This window comes from Oryctolagus cuniculus, chromosome 3 (genome assembly GCF_964237555.1).
Source record: "Oryctolagus cuniculus chromosome 3, mOryCun1.1, whole genome shotgun sequence".
In the NCBI taxonomy this organism is placed as follows: Eukaryota; Metazoa; Chordata; class Mammalia; order Lagomorpha; family Leporidae; genus Oryctolagus; species Oryctolagus cuniculus.
The window spans coordinates 29,386,924-29,403,905 of record NC_091434.1 but is presented as its reverse complement, the minus strand read 5'-3'; the positions used below and the strand labels follow the sequence as shown (position 1 = coordinate 29,403,905).

Here is a 16,982-nt window from a genome sequence, read left to right as displayed (position 1 = left end):
TCTCTCTCTCTCTCTCACTGTCCACTCTGTCAAAAAAAAAAAAAATACTAACCCTTTGAATTTCTGAGGGATCATTAGTCCTATTCATCTTGACCAATCAAGACCCTGCTGTACCTCATATATATGGGGATGATTAAAAAAACTTCATAGACATATGAACCCCTCAAAACACTGTCCTGTAATTCTGTAATTTAATTTTCATCTATTCTACAACTAGAATACAGTGATATGAAATCTCTGATACTTGCCACGGTACTTCTGCTCTGCAAAGTATTTCCTTGAAGGTCAGGGGCTTTTAAAATTTTAAAGATTCCCTTCATGTACTATACTAGGAACAAAATCATGTCAGATTTTAACATCTTCTGGAATCACCAGAGGAGCTCAGCTAATACCTAATAATTTTGAGGGATATGAACTTCCTAAAGGCAGTATTCCAATCTAAGTTCAAGTAAATTATACCCTAGTTGAAACTTTAAAAGCTCACCATCAATTATTAACTTTTCTTCCTTTCAGATTTATAAAATATAAGAAGTGAACATTTTCTCTGGTTAGCCTCACAAAATATGATCACCTGCTTTAAATGAAAAAGATGCATTTATTTATTATTCGGAGAGGGAGAGACACCAATCTAGATCTTCTGTCTTCCAGACCGAAGCCAGCCAGGAGCTTCATCCAGGTCTCCTACATGGGTGGCAGGGGCCCAAGCAGGGAGCTGGATGAGAAGTGGAACAGCTAGGACATCAACCAGCACCCATATGGGATGCTGGTATCACAGACGGCAACTTTACCTGCTATGCGACAATGCCAGCCCGATCACCTGCTTGTCAGTATCAGGTTGGCACTTTCTACATTTCTGCTTTGTAAATGTTTCTCAGTTGTGTGTGTGAATATTCAAGCATGTGCACTTCCATTTCTTGAACACAACTACAGCTGTCTTTAGGGCAGAACTCCCATTCCCAGACACTGTCATTACTGTGCAAAGCCCAGTGCACAAAGCCTGCTTGTAAACACCATGCACTGACTAGAACATCTGCTCAGTCGTCAGCTTAAAGCTGGGCATTGTGAGCTGCTGGCTTTTCAGATACTTCAGTGATTTTAATACAGGTCTTCTGGGGAAGGAAACTAGTCATGATCTGGAGCTTTAGCTGAGTAACACTGACACAAAGCAGTGGAAAAGAAAAAGAGGGCAAACAAGCACGGTGACATGTCTTTTCCTCTTCTATTTCCAGAGCTGACTGTCCTTTAGAAAAAAAAGATTTAAGAAAATGAAATGAGAATGCAATGTCCTTTCCTCCGCCTCCCCTCAGGGCCCTGCAGTCTTCTGCTTCATAATCGTCAGAATAGGAAGCTCTCTAGTTTTTTATTCAGATTGCTGTAACAGGTGATAAATTTTCCAATACTGTAATTGTTAAAAGCTCAGGAATCACTGTCTGGGATTTAAGCCTGGATTTGCCACTTATTAGCTGTGTGATGTTAACCTATGTACTAAACCTCTCTGTGCCCGAGCATCTTTATCTATAAAATGAAAAAGGTAGCTATGCTAAAATTATTGTGAGTCATTTAAATCACTTAGAACAGTCCCTGGTACAGAGTAACAACTCAGTAAATGCCCAACTCCACTAGACTGCGAATCTCAATGAGTATTAACGTTTCTATCTTATCTCCGATTCCTATTTGGAAGGGACATTGTACAGAGAAAACCACACTCTTCCTCTTCCCATGTCCATGTCTCTCTACTGCCTCCCTGACTCCTCGTACACATGTGCCATTCTGCCTCTCGTTAGCTTTCTAGTTTTCCACTTCCTTCCTGTTTCCCGTCTGGTAATGCACACCCAATGTTGCCCAGATGCTTGACTTTGGGGAAGCAAGTTCAAATCAGGGGGCAAGCGGGAGGAAGCCTAATTTATACCCAGGTCTAAACAATATGCTGTTTATCCAGTTTTACCAAGCCTAAAGCAGATATTATGAACCCTATCTAATTTCTGAGTTCATTTTTCAACTGAATCAGAGTTTGGAGAAGTTTTATTTTCTAACTCATAGTCTAACAATTCTGAAATAAGTTGAATTCCTACCCTTCCCTGACACATCTACTTTTGTTTAAGTTACTGTTTTCGGTTTACAGAGGTGGTCTGTAGAATAGTAATGGCAGGTGGTTTCCATTCATTCACTCACTCATTCATTCATTCAGCGAAATTCAGTGAGCACCAAATGAACCTGGTATTATGCTAGGTGCTCAAGTTACTGGAGTAAATGAATACACACAGACCTAGCTTCTTGGTGTTGCCTACAAAAGTCAAATTACTTAGGTGTGTCTTCTTTCCCTCCTCTCGTTTCTTCTGAAATGTGTCTGTAAACACTCTCATCCTGCTCTCAGTGTTTCACCCAAGGACCCTGGAGGCAGCTCCATCCTATATTTTCTATAAGCCTGTGTGTTAGTAATTTAAGACAACTACAGTACAATGACATTAATACCATATAACATGAAGTCAGAAAGAAACTAGCCAACACTCTTGGCAAATTCATCTATCCAGTGGTCACTGTAAAGGGCACTAATAAACCTCAACTAGATCCATGCCCTCGATCCCTTCCACTTGTCCTCATAGCTCTGGCTGGCCTCTCACGAAGGTGAAGGACATTTGGTCTGGGCTCAAATCAGACAATGAAATGCTGGCTCTGATGGAGAGCTACTTATAAGGAGATCAAATTGCTAAGAGAAGACATTTGGCCAGATTGATTCCTTTCAAATAAGCCTGATGCCAGCAGTAACTAAGACTCGCATGCTAAAGCTGCAGCTCAAAGGCTGCAGATCAGAGGAACAGCATCTTGAAACACCATAATGACTTGTACTTAGAGTGCAAGTTAATATTACTCCAGAGATTATGCTGCATATCCTCTTATTTAAAATGTTATCTAATACTTGAAAAGAGGAAATATATGCCAATCTTAGCCTCATTAACTTTGTGAGTTGGTTACAGAAGATTGGGTCATGTCTTTCAGAATTAAAGCTCACAGAGTCCTGATTTTTTAAGTATGAGCTGATCATCATTTCTCCTAGGAATCATCATAGTTAAGAGTGGGGAAAAAACTGAAATTAAATGAGGCTAGCACTTTCCCTCATTTTCTCTTAAGACACTAGTGAGATCAGCTGTCCCTTGGGTTTACTTAACTTTTCTGCTATGTTATCTGCGAAGGGAAGCAATCTCTTCTAGTAAATGCTTATTTCTAACACAAGAACAGTTCATCTGCTCATTTAATCCTTTATAATAACAGTTTCTCACAAGTGTTTTGTGCTTTCAGTTGTACAAAGCACTTTAAAATCTTCTGCCCCCTGCAGCCTGCAGTCTTCCCGTGGAACAAAATCCAGAGCAGCCCAATGGCAGGCAGCATTTTGTTCTCCGATGAGTCCCCACACATCTTGGGACCCACTGAAATCACTCCGATGGTCACTTTTGGATTTGGTCTTAAGTGGCTGCATGCTTGCTAGGTTCCTGCACTGCCTGTTGCTACTGTGTACAGTCATAAGTAACAGTCCCTGATGGGGCATCTAAATAACCAAAATGTTTCACCTGCCATCTAAACTGCAAGCACAAACTGTTAAGAACTCCTGTAAATCTACTGGGAAGGGATTAAGGCTAAAATGAACAACTCAGTGCTTATTGCTGGCATATGTCATACATCACTATCATAATGCATTAGGCTTCAAGGTTGTAAATTTTATAAAGGAAGATTTTGTTGAAAAGAACTGAAGCTGTTCATTTAAAATATTGCTTATTAACAACTGCAAGAGCTACTGATTTCAGACTATGGATGATGATTCATTTGAGAAGATCTTCAACAAGCCTTTTCAAATGCAAGCAATTATGAGAAAAAGCTTCTGTCCTGGGCCAATTAATTTTCTATCCTGAAATCATGCTGAATATATTAATATAGGGTCAGGAAGAGGAAAAACACCCTGCAGAATTCATTTTTCTAGTTGCTTATGACCATACATCTTCGTAGGGTTTACTTTATATGCAAGCCTAAGTAACTTTTCCTCATAGACCTTTAAATAGCAATTATTCTTGCCTATCTAATAAACTTTGCTTCCCCCTTTCTCAATTACTTTCTTACTTCATCAGGGATTATTCTAATTTTTAAAAATAAAATGCTCAAATCTTACTAGTCATTAGCCATTTCTAAAGTTTATAAAACATGGGTATCATGTTATCATCGCTCAAACTACACCATTTAATAGCTTATGAGTAATTTTTACTTATCAAATATACACAATAAGCTTAAATGTATAAGTTGAGAACACACACACACACACACACACACACTCAATTTAAATAGCAGGCAAGAGCCAGGTTTATTGAGGTTGAACCCTCATTTCATTATTTACTAGATTTACAACCTCAGAGGAGACAGTCAGCATTGCTGTGCTTGATTCTTCTCATTTGTGAAATGGGGTTATGAACAGTATCCGTGCCATGGAGTGTTTTGAGATTTATATTAGTGAATTAATGCAAAATACTGAGAATAATGCCAGCCACATAAAATTAGTTCTTGATGTACATGAACACAAATTCTTGCACCTGTAATTTAAATTTCAACCACAGTAACATTTTTAATAACAGGAATCATGTTTTAACATTTGCCCTGCTTTCCAACAGTCAAATGATCATGACACTACATACTGATCATCCTTATTCCCTTAAGAACCAAAATGCATTCATTAGATGAGTATTTTATTATTAAATTACTTTTTTTTTTTTTTTTTTTTTTTTTTTTTTTACAGGCAGAGTTAGACAGTGAGAGAGAGAGACAGAGAGAAAGGTCTTCCTTTTTCCATTGGTTCACCCCCAAGTGGCCGCTATGGCTGGCCGGCGCATTGCGGCCGGCTCGCAGCACCGATCCAATGCCAGGAGCCAGGTGCTTCTCCTGGTCTCCCATGCGGGTGCAGGGCCCAAGCACTTGGCCCATCCTCCACTGCACTCCTGGGCCACAACAGAGAGCTGGCCTGGAAGAGGGGCAACCAGGACGGAATCCGGTGCCCCAACTGGGACTAGAATCCAGGGTCTGACGCCGCAGGTGGAGGATTAGCCTAGTGAGCCGCGGTGCCAGCTTAATTACTGACTTGTTTTAAAAACTCTTTTGCAATTAATTTTTATTTGAAAAGCACAAGAGAAGAGAGAAAGAGAATCTCTCATCTGTTGGTTCATACCCCAAATGCTCACAACATCTGGGCTGAGTCAGACTGAAGCCAGGAGTCTGGATCATAATCTGGGTCTCCCATGTGAGCAGCAGGCACCCAAGTACTTGGGCAAAACCTGCTGCCTCCCAAGGTGTGCAATCGCAGGAAGCAAGAATCAGAAGTGGTATGAGGACCCCAACCCAAGCACTGTGATCTGGGATGTGGGCTGTGCCAAATGTCTGAATTCTTTTTTGAATGTTAATGTGCAGTATTAACTGTTTACCTTGATTTACTGCCTGGAAATCTGATTACTGCAACATCCCATTCCTGGATGGGTATGAGACAGCAGAGGAAGTTATGGTAAAGGCGTTATGGTAATGATTGCCTCATGTGAAAATAAGAAACAGCTGCAAGGTTTTTAAAAGACATTCCTCTTTTCTAGGGTGAAGGCATTTTATTTCTCTGTTGTGAATGAAAAAAGGTAAAAGTTAGGGGCACAGCTTGTAAAACTGAACTCTGACAACCCACAAGTGTAACTGTAGAAGCTTCAGAAGAATGATGCTTTATTCTACTAAAAATCCCTATTAATCACTCTCATTACTGCACCATAGCCTCATATTAAAAGCCAAGATAATTTCCATTGTAGTTTGTAAAGTGAACATATTCCAAGGCAATTATTTGCTTCTTTTAAATTTCTGTTTAAACTTACACATATCACCCTGTCAGTGAAGCATTTTGTACAGATGGATTGTGTGTAATAATCCAATTCCAGATCCTACTCTTATTTATACCAGCATGAACTATCAGATCATATTACTACTGAGGAATGACATACAACAAATGAAAATGGTGAAGGCCTAACTAATTATAATTATTATTTTCAAAAACATATTTAACACACAGAGATGCTCTGGCAGAAATTTTAATAAGTACTCTGTCCGCACTGGTCTCAATTTTTCCATTAGTCCAGTTGTCAGCTGTAAATACATACACCACATTAAACACACAGGTGCTTCATCTCTTCACGAGAACCTTTCCTTTCCAAGATTAACTGAGCAACTGAAGCAAGTCTACACAGTAGGGAATGAGGCATTATGAAGTTAGGAAGCAGAGCTTCGTAGTTTTCTTAAAGATTTATTTTATTTATCATATGAAAATGGGGTTTAATGTGGATTGATGCATAGTACAAGTAAATTGAGAACTTTATAACTCTGCAGCAGGAAACAAGAGCCAGCAGAAAGAGGAGGCACAGAACAACTTAAGCAAGCAGAGAAAACAGTAGAGTTTCACAATATTAAGTTTAGAATTAATTGCAGCCTTTTTTAGAAGCTTCTCTCTAGAAAAATCATCCTTGATTTGTCATATCTATAACAGTCCTTTCTATGGCAAGCTTTATGAAAAGTCTATTACTCATTGAAATTAAGAAAAAAATTTAAAAGAATAAAGATGTTTTGAATCAAAATGAGTCTCCCTGGAAACAAACACCAGGCAAAATATTTGCTTACTTACCCAGTTTCACAGTGTTACAAAAATCCCCCCAAAAGTGGGCAAAAGTTAAGAGATCCTTTTGGCAGATGAAAAAATTGAGGCTTATTGTCTAAATGGCTTGTTCAAAACATAAGAATAAAGAAGAGAAGCACTTTGCTTATTATACAGGAGTTACGGCAGAGATAATTAGGTCTTATGCCCACATCAACTCTCCAATTACCTTTAGTAACAGAACCTCAGCTAATAGACAGACTATATGTATAATCCTTTCTTGTGACCAAGTTCCTTCCAATGTAAAGCAAGCTGAATTGAAATGGTAGGGAGTTCTGGGAAATCTTTCTAAAAATAAGGAATGCATTCTTGTCCTTTTCTGCCTTCCAGAAGCCTGAAAAGCTGCTGTAATGGTTGGATCTTCAGTTGCCATCTTAATGAAGAGGAAGAAGCTACTGTCTCAGCAGTGATGGAGCAGAAAGAAGGGTGGTTTTGTTCTTATTAATATCCTGAGGCTACCAAATCAGCTCTGGACTACCACTCTCTGGCCTTTTATCATACAAGAGAAAAATAAGGTATTAATTTTTTTGGTATAAGCAGCTGAAACTAATTCTTTTTCAAATCCTAACCCTTTCTGATAGCTATTAGACCATATTTCTACCAGAGAATGACACTTTTTAAAGACAGTAAGATTCTAATTGTAATACTCGTGCAGTTTTCTCATACAAACTATACAATGAATCATATAACTTTGCAAAAGCTTTCAAGGTACCCTAACAAGTTCTCAATAAACGTCAATGTTGAAAAAAGATTTTAAAGGTTTTTCACAATGAATCAGTGTTTCCCAGACTAATGTAACAAGAGCAATCACTAAGTCATTATTTTAAAAAAACAAGGTCTTAAATTTGGTGCTGAACAAAGTTAAGGCAATATAATCCCTGTTTCCTAAAAAGTATAAATTTTGAAAGATAATATGAGGCATACAGAAAGCAACATGCAAATCTCAATTATATAAGCATTGTTTTGTCCTGCAAACCATGTATTTTTATTGTATTGAGAATAAACTTTTGGTACTGAAAGTACAGCTATGAAGACAGAATACTTGGCAAGCTCTAACAATGGGAGGAGAAGGATTAGTATTATTTTCTGTGGCTGAGTCAGCTTAGGTTTCTTATGAAACTTAAGAGCTTTATGTGTTTTATTTGATTATTTTAAATTGACATAATACTTTCAGATATTTATTGGGTAAAATGTAATATTTCAGTACACGTATACAGTGTGTAATGATCAAATCAGGGCAACTAACTTATCTGTCACCTCAAACATTTAACTTTCATTTGTGTTAGGAATATTAAAGACTGGCACCATGGCTCAATAGGCTAATCTTCCACCTAGCGGTGCCGGCACACCGGGTTCTAGTCCCGGTCGGGGCGCCGGATTCTGTCCCGGTTGCCCCTCTTCCAGGCCAGCTCTCTGCTGTGGCCCGGGGAAAGCAGTGGAGGATGGCCCAAGTGCTTGGGCCCTGCACCCCATGGAAGACCAGGAGAAGCACCTGGCTCCTGCCATCGGATCAGCGTGGTGCGCCGGCTGCAGCGCGCCAGCCATGGCGGCCACTGGAGGGTGAACCAACGGCAAAAGGAAGACCTTTCTCTCTGTCTCTCTCAGTATCCACTCTGCCTGTCAAAAAAAAAAAAAAAAAAAAAGGAATATTCAAGTCCTTTCTTCTGGTTATTTGGAACAGACAAACAACAAACTTATTGTCCACTATAGTAAGCCTTCTATGCTATGGAACACGAGAACTTATTCCTCTTAAGCCACTGTATTTTTGTCCCTTATAACCAATCTCAATTTCTCCCCTCTCCTTCTCAGCCACTGGTAAGCCCTATTTTACTCTCTACTTATAAGAAAATCAGCTTCTTTAGCTTCTATAGATGAGTAAGAATTTGAAGCATTTGTTTTTCTGTGCCTGGCTTAATTCACTTAAGAAAACATTCTGAATTCCACCCATGTTAAGCAAATGACAGGATTTAGTTTTTTAAATGTCTGAGTGATGTTTTAGTATGTGTATATACCACATTTTCTCTATCCATTCACCCATCAGCTGATCATCTATCAACATCTAAGTTGATTGCATACCTTAGCTATTGTGTAGTACTATAATAAACATGGGAAGCCAGGTATCTCTTTGATATTCTGCTTTCATTTCCTCTGAATATATATCCCCTTGTGGAATAGCTGGATCATATAGTTGTTCTATTTTCAATTTTAGTTTGAGGACCCTTGTTTGTTTTCCATAGTTACTGCACTTACAATCTTACCACCAGTATCTAATAGTTCCCTTTTGTTGCACCCTTGCCAACATTTGTTATTTTTTTTTTCATCTTTTTGATTATTGCTATTCTAATTGGGGTGAGTAGCTCATTGTGTTCTGACATGTATTTCCCTGTGGTTACTGGTGTTGAGATATTTTAATATAGCATTTGGTCATTTATGTTTCTTCTTTTGAGAAATGTTTACTTAAATCATTTGTACTTTTTTTGACTGGATTTTTTTTTTATTGTTGAGTTGTCAGTATCTTGTTGGATGAATAGTTTGCAAATATTTTCTGTTATTCTGTAAGTTGTCTCTTCACTCTGCTCTTTCTTTGGCTGTGTAGAAGCTTCTTAGTTTGACATAATCCTGTTTGTCTATATTCGCTTTTATTTTGTATGCATTTGGGCTTTTATTTTAAAAAGTCATTGCCTATACTGATGTTTTGCAGTATTTCCTTTATATTTTCTTCTAGTAGTTTCATAGTTTCAGGTCTCAGATTCCTTGTGAGTTGATTTTGTATATGATCAGGGATAGGAATCTAGTTTCAGTATTCGTTGTAGCAATGTCTAATTTTCAAAGCTTTATGTCATTCAGAGGGGCTAAACACTGGTACAGGGCAGCATTTTACTTATCAAAACATTTGAGGACACAGTGTTGTTGATTGTGTGTGTGTGTGTGTGTGTGTGTGTGAGAATAATGGCTTTTTAACAGTGTTCGATTAGGAGACATTAGGAACTGTGCCTTGGAAGCTATTAGCAATTTTATCTAATGGATTTTATAATACATCATAAAACAATCAGCAAGTGAAGACATCCCAAATGCTTAACATGCCAATTTGCCTCAGACACTGGCCATATGAGGTGCTTTCAGGAACTAGCAATGAGAATCATGGATAATAAATGATAAAAGACTGAAGGATACTGACAGTCAAAAGAGATGATGCCAGAAACCTCATTTAGCCAAAAAACTTCAGCAAATTGGCATTTTACTTTGAAGTGAAATTTGTTTTATATTTCCAAAGAAACTTAACTTTTAGCTTCTGAATGAGCTCTAGTAATATGGGAGGGGGGTGGTCTGACTGATGGTTTTTCTTAGCACTCTCAAATTATTAACTTGGGGTTGACCTTGAGGTGCAGCATGTAAGCCACTGCCTGCAGTGCAGACATCCTTTATCAGAGCACAGGTTCAAGTTGAGGCTGCTCTGCTTCTGATCTAGCTTCCTACTAATGTGCCTGGGAAGGCAGTAGAAGATGGTTCAAGTACTTGGCCCCTGTCATCCACATGGGAGGACCAGATAGAGTTCCTGGCTCTTGGGTTTCAGCCTGGCCCAGCCCCAACCCCAGCTGCTGCGGCCACTGGGGAACTGAACCAACAGACGGAAGATCTTTCACTCGGTCTCTCCCTCTTTGTCAGTCACTCTGTCTTTCAAATAAATAAATAAGTCTGAAAAAAATAATTAGGTCAAATTTAAAAACAAACTCTATCACTTTTCTCCATTAGAATAAGATCTATTATAATAATATAAATTCATCTGAACAGGTGATTTAAAGATTTGTTTCTTTTTATAATCAATATTGAAATCAAATCAAGTCAAGCCATCTGCTTCAGTGTTTTTTTTTTTTTTTTTTTTTCTGGTCAGGATTAACAAAATAATAGAATAATGGACACTCTAAATACATTAGTATAAGATCTGTAAGTATGGGCCTATGTATTTTTTATGACAATCGAGGAAAACTAAAAACAACTGTGCTTTATACTTGCTTTTTGTTCAAATCCTTAAAATTTAAATAAATAGTAGCAAATTCACTAATGAGATTGATGTAACAATTATACCACACCTGGAAAACAACAGATACTCAATAAATGACAGCTGTTAAAACTTCTTTCATCTTGTGCTTAATATTCTTAATAGTGTTTGTGTTAAACTTCTAAAATCCATAAAAATCAAAAAGTAAACTGTAACAGGGATAGCTCAACATTATCTGGTCTATTCTTGTTTTGTAAAGTACTGAGTCCACATTTACTGATATGATTTGCCTTCTCTATCCTTATAAGGAAAAACAGAATCCCATGTCATCACTAAAGAGGCTTGCTAGAAGACTGCATTAGTTAGTAAAATTCTCTCATAACAAAGCTCTCCAACTGCTGTCTGCAGATCACCACCTACATCAGGACCATTAATACTTAATAAAATGTAGATTCCTGGGTCCTGCTCCAGACCTCCTGAATCAAAACCTCTGCTGTAAGGCCTGCATTTCTTTTACAAAAATTACTGCTTTAATATCAAATTCAAATTGCTTAAATGGCAAATTTGCCCCTTTCTGTCCACTATTTAATGAAAAATGCTGAGTTTCTAGACTGTACCTTCTTCAAGATTACAAAGCTGCCTTTTTGTCTCTGTACATTGGTAAACTAACTGCCATTCTTCAACTTGCCTTCTTTGGTTTCTCTCTCTCACTTGACACTAATGTACTATTTCTGCCCAAATTTTCTCCAACATCTTAATGATTGAGACTGGCAGTGTATAAAATGCAAACCAACCGGCAGTGACCATATGGAAGGACTCATTCATCGGACTAACATTTAACCATTTTTCCTGTATGGGTCTCTGTTGCAGAACAATGTTTTTAAACAGTCTGGCATGTTTCCTGAGACAAATCCTTTTTACTTCTGTTTCAGGTACTGTCTTGTGGAGCTCTTCCTAACTCTTTCCACCGAGATTCCACTTCCAAACTAACTATGCCATGTTGAAAACCAATTTTTCTCCCCCAAAGTACAGAAGCTGTCTAAATATCCTGCATGAACATCTGGAACATGCTTGCCATGCCCTAAATTCTGGGCTCAGTCAATAATCCAGAAGTCCCATGCCTGGGTTCACAGCACAGCACTCTCTCCTAGAAGAGTTACTCGTGTGCAGGTGCAGGAAGCATGTAAGGGCATACCATTCAATGAGACAACTCTCCAAAGGTAAGGTTTGGCTCTCATATACAATGCTTATTTCAGCTCACAGTCAGCACTTCCTACCTGCCCAGCCAGTGTAAGCAGTCCCATCTCGAGGGTCTGCTGACTTTAGGCCTCTCTCCATCTGCTGAAGCAGCTCTCGAATCTTATTGGTCAAGCGTTGTGAGAACTCGGGCATCAGCTACAGATATTAAGGGAAAACAAGTATCAAAAAGTATAGGCCACTCAATTTCCTGGACAATATCAAAAAGAAGACAGTACTTCATTACCAGTTAGGCCACACTTTTCTGTCTGAATTAGACAATTTATTATCTATTCTTAAACAACAGTATATTAACAAAGCTTAAACATACTATGACATTTTCTACTCATGGTAAGAAATATTGTTGTAACTTAAATGTTTGATATATAATTTTAAATACTAAAAGAGACTGCCAATGATAAATTGCATCATAATTTTCTACCTAATAAGGAAGGATTAACTATTATTTAAACCAGTATTTCTTATTAAGCACAAACCAGATGTTTGCTGTTTTCAAGCCACTGGATTTTTAGTATTCAAGGAGCAGCAATGTTAATTCTCCACAGAAACATTCTAATTGCATTTTTAATGCCTATCTTTAAAAAAAAATTAGAGGTGGCATAAAAAAGCCAAACAATCTATTATATGTGTGTGTAATATTACGAGCCTCAAAGTGGAAAGGACATCAAGTCTAGCATCAGAAACCCATGCCCCAGCAGTGTCTGGCGGAAAGTAACAGGATTCATATTGTAAAATGAATGAGCCTGGCTATATCCTTACCTGTTACTAGCTTAGTGTTCTTGCTCAATTCATCACTTCTTTATGCTTCAATTACCTTCATCAAGTTGGGATAGTAATACCTGCCCCACCAATTTCAAAAGGTGCTTTGCATATTAGATTAGATGGTATGTAACAGGTCCATCTCATGTGGGAATGTTAATGTTAACAATTTTATTATACTTTAGAGGCCCAAGTGTCTATGTCAAATAATAGTTCGATATGAGTTGAAAGTATACCACAGCTGGGGCTCTGGGCTTAGACACCTCCAGTATGAAGGCCCACAGATTTGGGCAGATGGTGAGGCCCACAGAATCATTATGTTCCTAAGACATAATGAAGACTATTATAAACTCTTGTACTTCTGTATATAGGGAATCATTTAAATATCTTTAAGGTCACTCTAATGTATCCCTCAATTATGCTGAGAACTTGCTGTGACTCCCATACTTAAGATTTCACAAAACAGTAAAATTTTAGGACAAGATTGAGTAACATTACAAGGGACCAAACACTGCATTTTTATGTTAGAATTGTAGAAACACTACAATCACTACTACTAATCACTCCCTGTTAGCATCAAAATCTCACTTCTGAAAAGGAACATCTTAACACTGAAAAAGGTGAGAAGACAGTAGCAGCACAATAATAATTTAAGATGCTAAGATGCAATTCTGAGGACCATCCCTTATAAGGCAAATCAGACATTCTACCACATCTGTATTACCTATTCTGAAGCACCACCACAATCCCTTATTTCACACTCTGAAGAAGAAACCACAGGATTTGACAGGGGCGTTCCCATGACTTAGCAGTTTTTAATTTAACAATGTTTAATTTAATAATTTTAAGACTGCCACAAGAACTGAAAATACAGTAAGATAAAATATGCTTCAATATTAATACAAGAGGACTATAAATCTCAACAGAAGAGTGCATCTACATGAGAACATGTCATCTTCTGTACACAGATCATGCATAATTTATTATCTTGCTTGGCCTTACTTGAAGAGACCAAGGATGAGAATGCTCAAAGCCTCAGGAAGGGAAGTCACTTTGTATTTGGCCCGTCCTGTGTTTAAAAATAAAGGTGACCTGCCTGAGAATATTGATTGCTTGTGGCAGATCACTGAATTATTAAAACTCTACCAATAATGTGAAGGTTCTCTAAAAGCCCTTTTTTCCCTGATAGATGCCAGAAAACAGACAAGTTCCTTATTGAAATCTTTGTTAACAAATTAAGGAGGACAGCTCTCAGGGGTCTGATCTTTTGTGTTGAACATTGACAATTTTAGAACTGGTATACTAGGTTCTTTCCAGAACCTATTTAAAAACTATGTTAGTTAATAAATTACCTTACTATTTGTGAGTTGGTTTAAATTTATGAATGTCTTTTTTTTCTCCCTTAGAATTAATGAGTTAAATTTATAAAGAATATTTAACTGCCAAGCAGCCTCGTGAGCTGCACTGTATTGAAGGCTTGTGTTACTAGGACACACCCTCAAGTGTTCTGTTTGCCAAGTGTGCATGAAGCAGCATGTCTTCCTCCAACAAAACAAGACGCATCTTCAGCTTCAGGATCTGCAGGCGCAGGCAGAACGCAGACCCAAAACGGTCAAAGGGAAGCCATCCGGCCTGAATATAATTATATAAAGTTATGTTTGAGCGGCTTACTATTGGCCTTAAAATAATTAGATTGACAACTCCAGGTACATTTTGGTAGCCTTCCACCCTGTGCCTTTTCTCCATCTCTTTCATACCTCCTACCTGCACTCCTAGTCTAAGTTAATGTTAATGCCAAGCATTTTAAGGAAAGAACCAACAGACCACAGAAAGTTAACTTGAAAGCTATGAAAACTATGAGGCCGTTATGTCATATGTGAAATGCTTTTTGTATGACTAATGTTTTGAAGACATAAACTGGTAAAAAAAAAATTTTTTTAATGTCGAAATCCACTCTTCCCTCTAATTACATGCCATCAGGCAGAAGAAGATACAGCCCCCTGCTAGCTCCTATTCAGATTCACTTTTCCAGGTGATTTGCAAAGTGCTAAGATTCTCCCACTCCATCCACCGGAAAACTGTGGGGGTAGCTTACAGAGTAGCGACAGGAAATTTAAGGCCTATCTCCTAAATTTCTCTAAGCACTGTCGGCTTAATGTTGTCATCACCACGCACCCCGTTTGTTCTCATCATAAGCAGGCCTTTACTTGTGTAGTCATAAAGGAACAACATGGCACGTGTGAATACCAGTAGATTCCTCACCCTGCCTTTAAGAAGCAAACCAAAACAGATTTTTTTAAATGCAAGTTACACGGTCAAGGGCAAACCAGCCGATTTTTATAATTTATCTTATCAGTGACTGAGATTATCCTATAAATGCTGATATTCACAATAACTTAATTCAGATATTCAACACGTTATAGCTGAAACTGAACATTTTAACATGCACTGCACAGACCAGCATTATTTTACATATTTCTTCTTAAATCTTATTATTAAAAAGGGAAATTCGAATTCCTCCAGGCAAAACCGAGCTCCTTCCGAAACCTAAAGCGGGGGAGGTAGGGACGCAAGTCGATCTATCCCAAACTCACCCTCCCAGCAGAATCAAAGTAGCTCTCGGCCAGGGATTTGTTATAATCGGCATAAGGATTCGGGAAGGCCCTTTGAGCCATGTCGCCGCAAGCGAGCCTGCAGAACAGGGTAAAAAGAGATCCCAGGATGAGACGGGGGCCTCGGCCGAGCTGCGCGGGCGGCAGGGAGCCACCGGGCAACCCCCTTCCTGCGGCTCCGGCGCAATCCGGCGAGAGAGCCGGTCCGAGTGGAACCCGGGCCCACTGGGGCCCAGTCGCTCTGGCGAGGCCCCTTCGCGAAAAGGCTGCCAGGGCTCGGGACCCACCGGGATGAACGGAACCCGTTTTGCACCCCACGTTCCCACGCTCGCGATTTAAAGCAAGAGCGGCTCCTGCCGCCCGACAACCTCCTCCGCCTCGCGAGCCGCCCCGCAGCCCGGAAGGTAACAGAAGCAGCGCTTTCACTGCCTACTTCCTGCCGGCGGGACCAATCAGGGCCTTCGCCGCGGCAGAGGCCCGCCCCCCCCCCCCCCCCGCTGTCAGTTTATTAAAGGAACAGAGTATGATTCTAAAGGGTAATGCTGGGTAGCAGGCTAGCAGGAGTGAGAACTTACACTCAACTTCATTCTAGTCAAAAGGCAGAGAAGCGATTGTGTTATCTTAGAATAATGTGAACACGTGTCCGCTATTCCTGCCCGTCTTTAATTTTGATTTTTAAAAAAACATATTCAACCACAAATTCATGAAAAATTAGAAATGTTTTATCTAGAGAAGACAAGGAGACTTTTTTGGGAGATTTGAATATATTTGTATTTCTACTGCTTGAACTAAATAAAATTGGTGAGGATGTCTCTCCAGAGACCTTCCAGCATTTTTCTTTCATTTTAAAAACAAAAACAGCAAAAAAAGTAAACACTATCATCATTAACAACAAAAACTAGGGTAGATGGAAGAGAGAGAAGTCCTTTGGGGGTAATTTGTACTGAGGCACTCAAGAGTGGATGGGAAAAGGTATCGAATAATAATTGGTAAAATTTCAGGGAAAATACATAAAAACACAAATTGCAGCTCTCAGGGAATCTAATCTTGCTCTTTAAATTGAACTACAATATTGGAAACTGAAACCCTTTTAAAAAATTGTGAAGATTCAGCCTTCAATTTCAATGTTTAAAAGTCTACATTATTTGAGAAAATTTTCTTTTATTGAATTTAAATCCTACCTGGTACACATTAGGCCCATTCTGTTTTCCAGGGAGTTTTGGAGTTCAGTTTAAAAGTCTCTCTCCTTTTCCTTGCCTCTTGCCCTCAGAGGATCGTAGCCTCTGACAGCCAATTGCTGAAGCTCAAAGCCACCTAGCCTCCCCCATGTTGGCCCAAGATTGTCCCACTGTGGTTACCGTCCCACACGCTTTAGCCTCCCCCAATCCCCACCCCACCACCAGCATGTTTGTTCTTTTTGAATGATGCACCCCCTAGGAAACTTACTAACTCCTTCTCTTCCCTTACCAAATTCTTGAAGATTTAGTGGGAGCCTTTAGTGAATCTTAAATTGGATTTCCTTCATATTTTTTTAAATAGGTGTTTGAAAGAGCGACTCATATGAAAAAAGAAACAGAGTGAGAGATGCCAATCAGTTTTCTTTATTTATTAAAGGTTTAGTGGAGTTTGTCCCCTCACAGAT

At 38.8% G+C, this 16,982-nt stretch overlaps 1 protein-coding gene across 3 annotated transcripts in view; it reads right to left on the bottom strand.

Annotated features, from left to right (window-relative positions):
* Nucleotides 1–16,661, bottom strand: part of LANCL1 (LanC like glutathione S-transferase 1) — a 41,586-nt gene extending 24,925 nt beyond the window's left edge. Inside the window, exons 1-3 of one of the 3 annotated variants that reach the window (XM_070070264.1) lie at nucleotides 16,522–16,661; nucleotides 15,323–15,419; nucleotides 11,990–12,107 (exon numbers count right to left, since the gene is read on the bottom strand). In XM_070070264.1, the coding sequence (XP_069926365.1) occupies nucleotides 11,990–12,107; nucleotides 15,323–15,419; nucleotides 16,522–16,541 (235 nt within the window). In that variant the 5' untranslated portion in view covers nucleotides 16,542–16,661. Of the gene's footprint in view, nucleotides 1–11,989; nucleotides 12,108–15,322; nucleotides 15,420–15,627; nucleotides 15,763–16,521 lie in introns of those variants that run through there. The other 2 variants (XM_017343077.3, XM_002712454.5) reach the window with 2 other exon arrangements.
* Nucleotides 16,662–16,982: the final 321 nt, after the last annotated feature.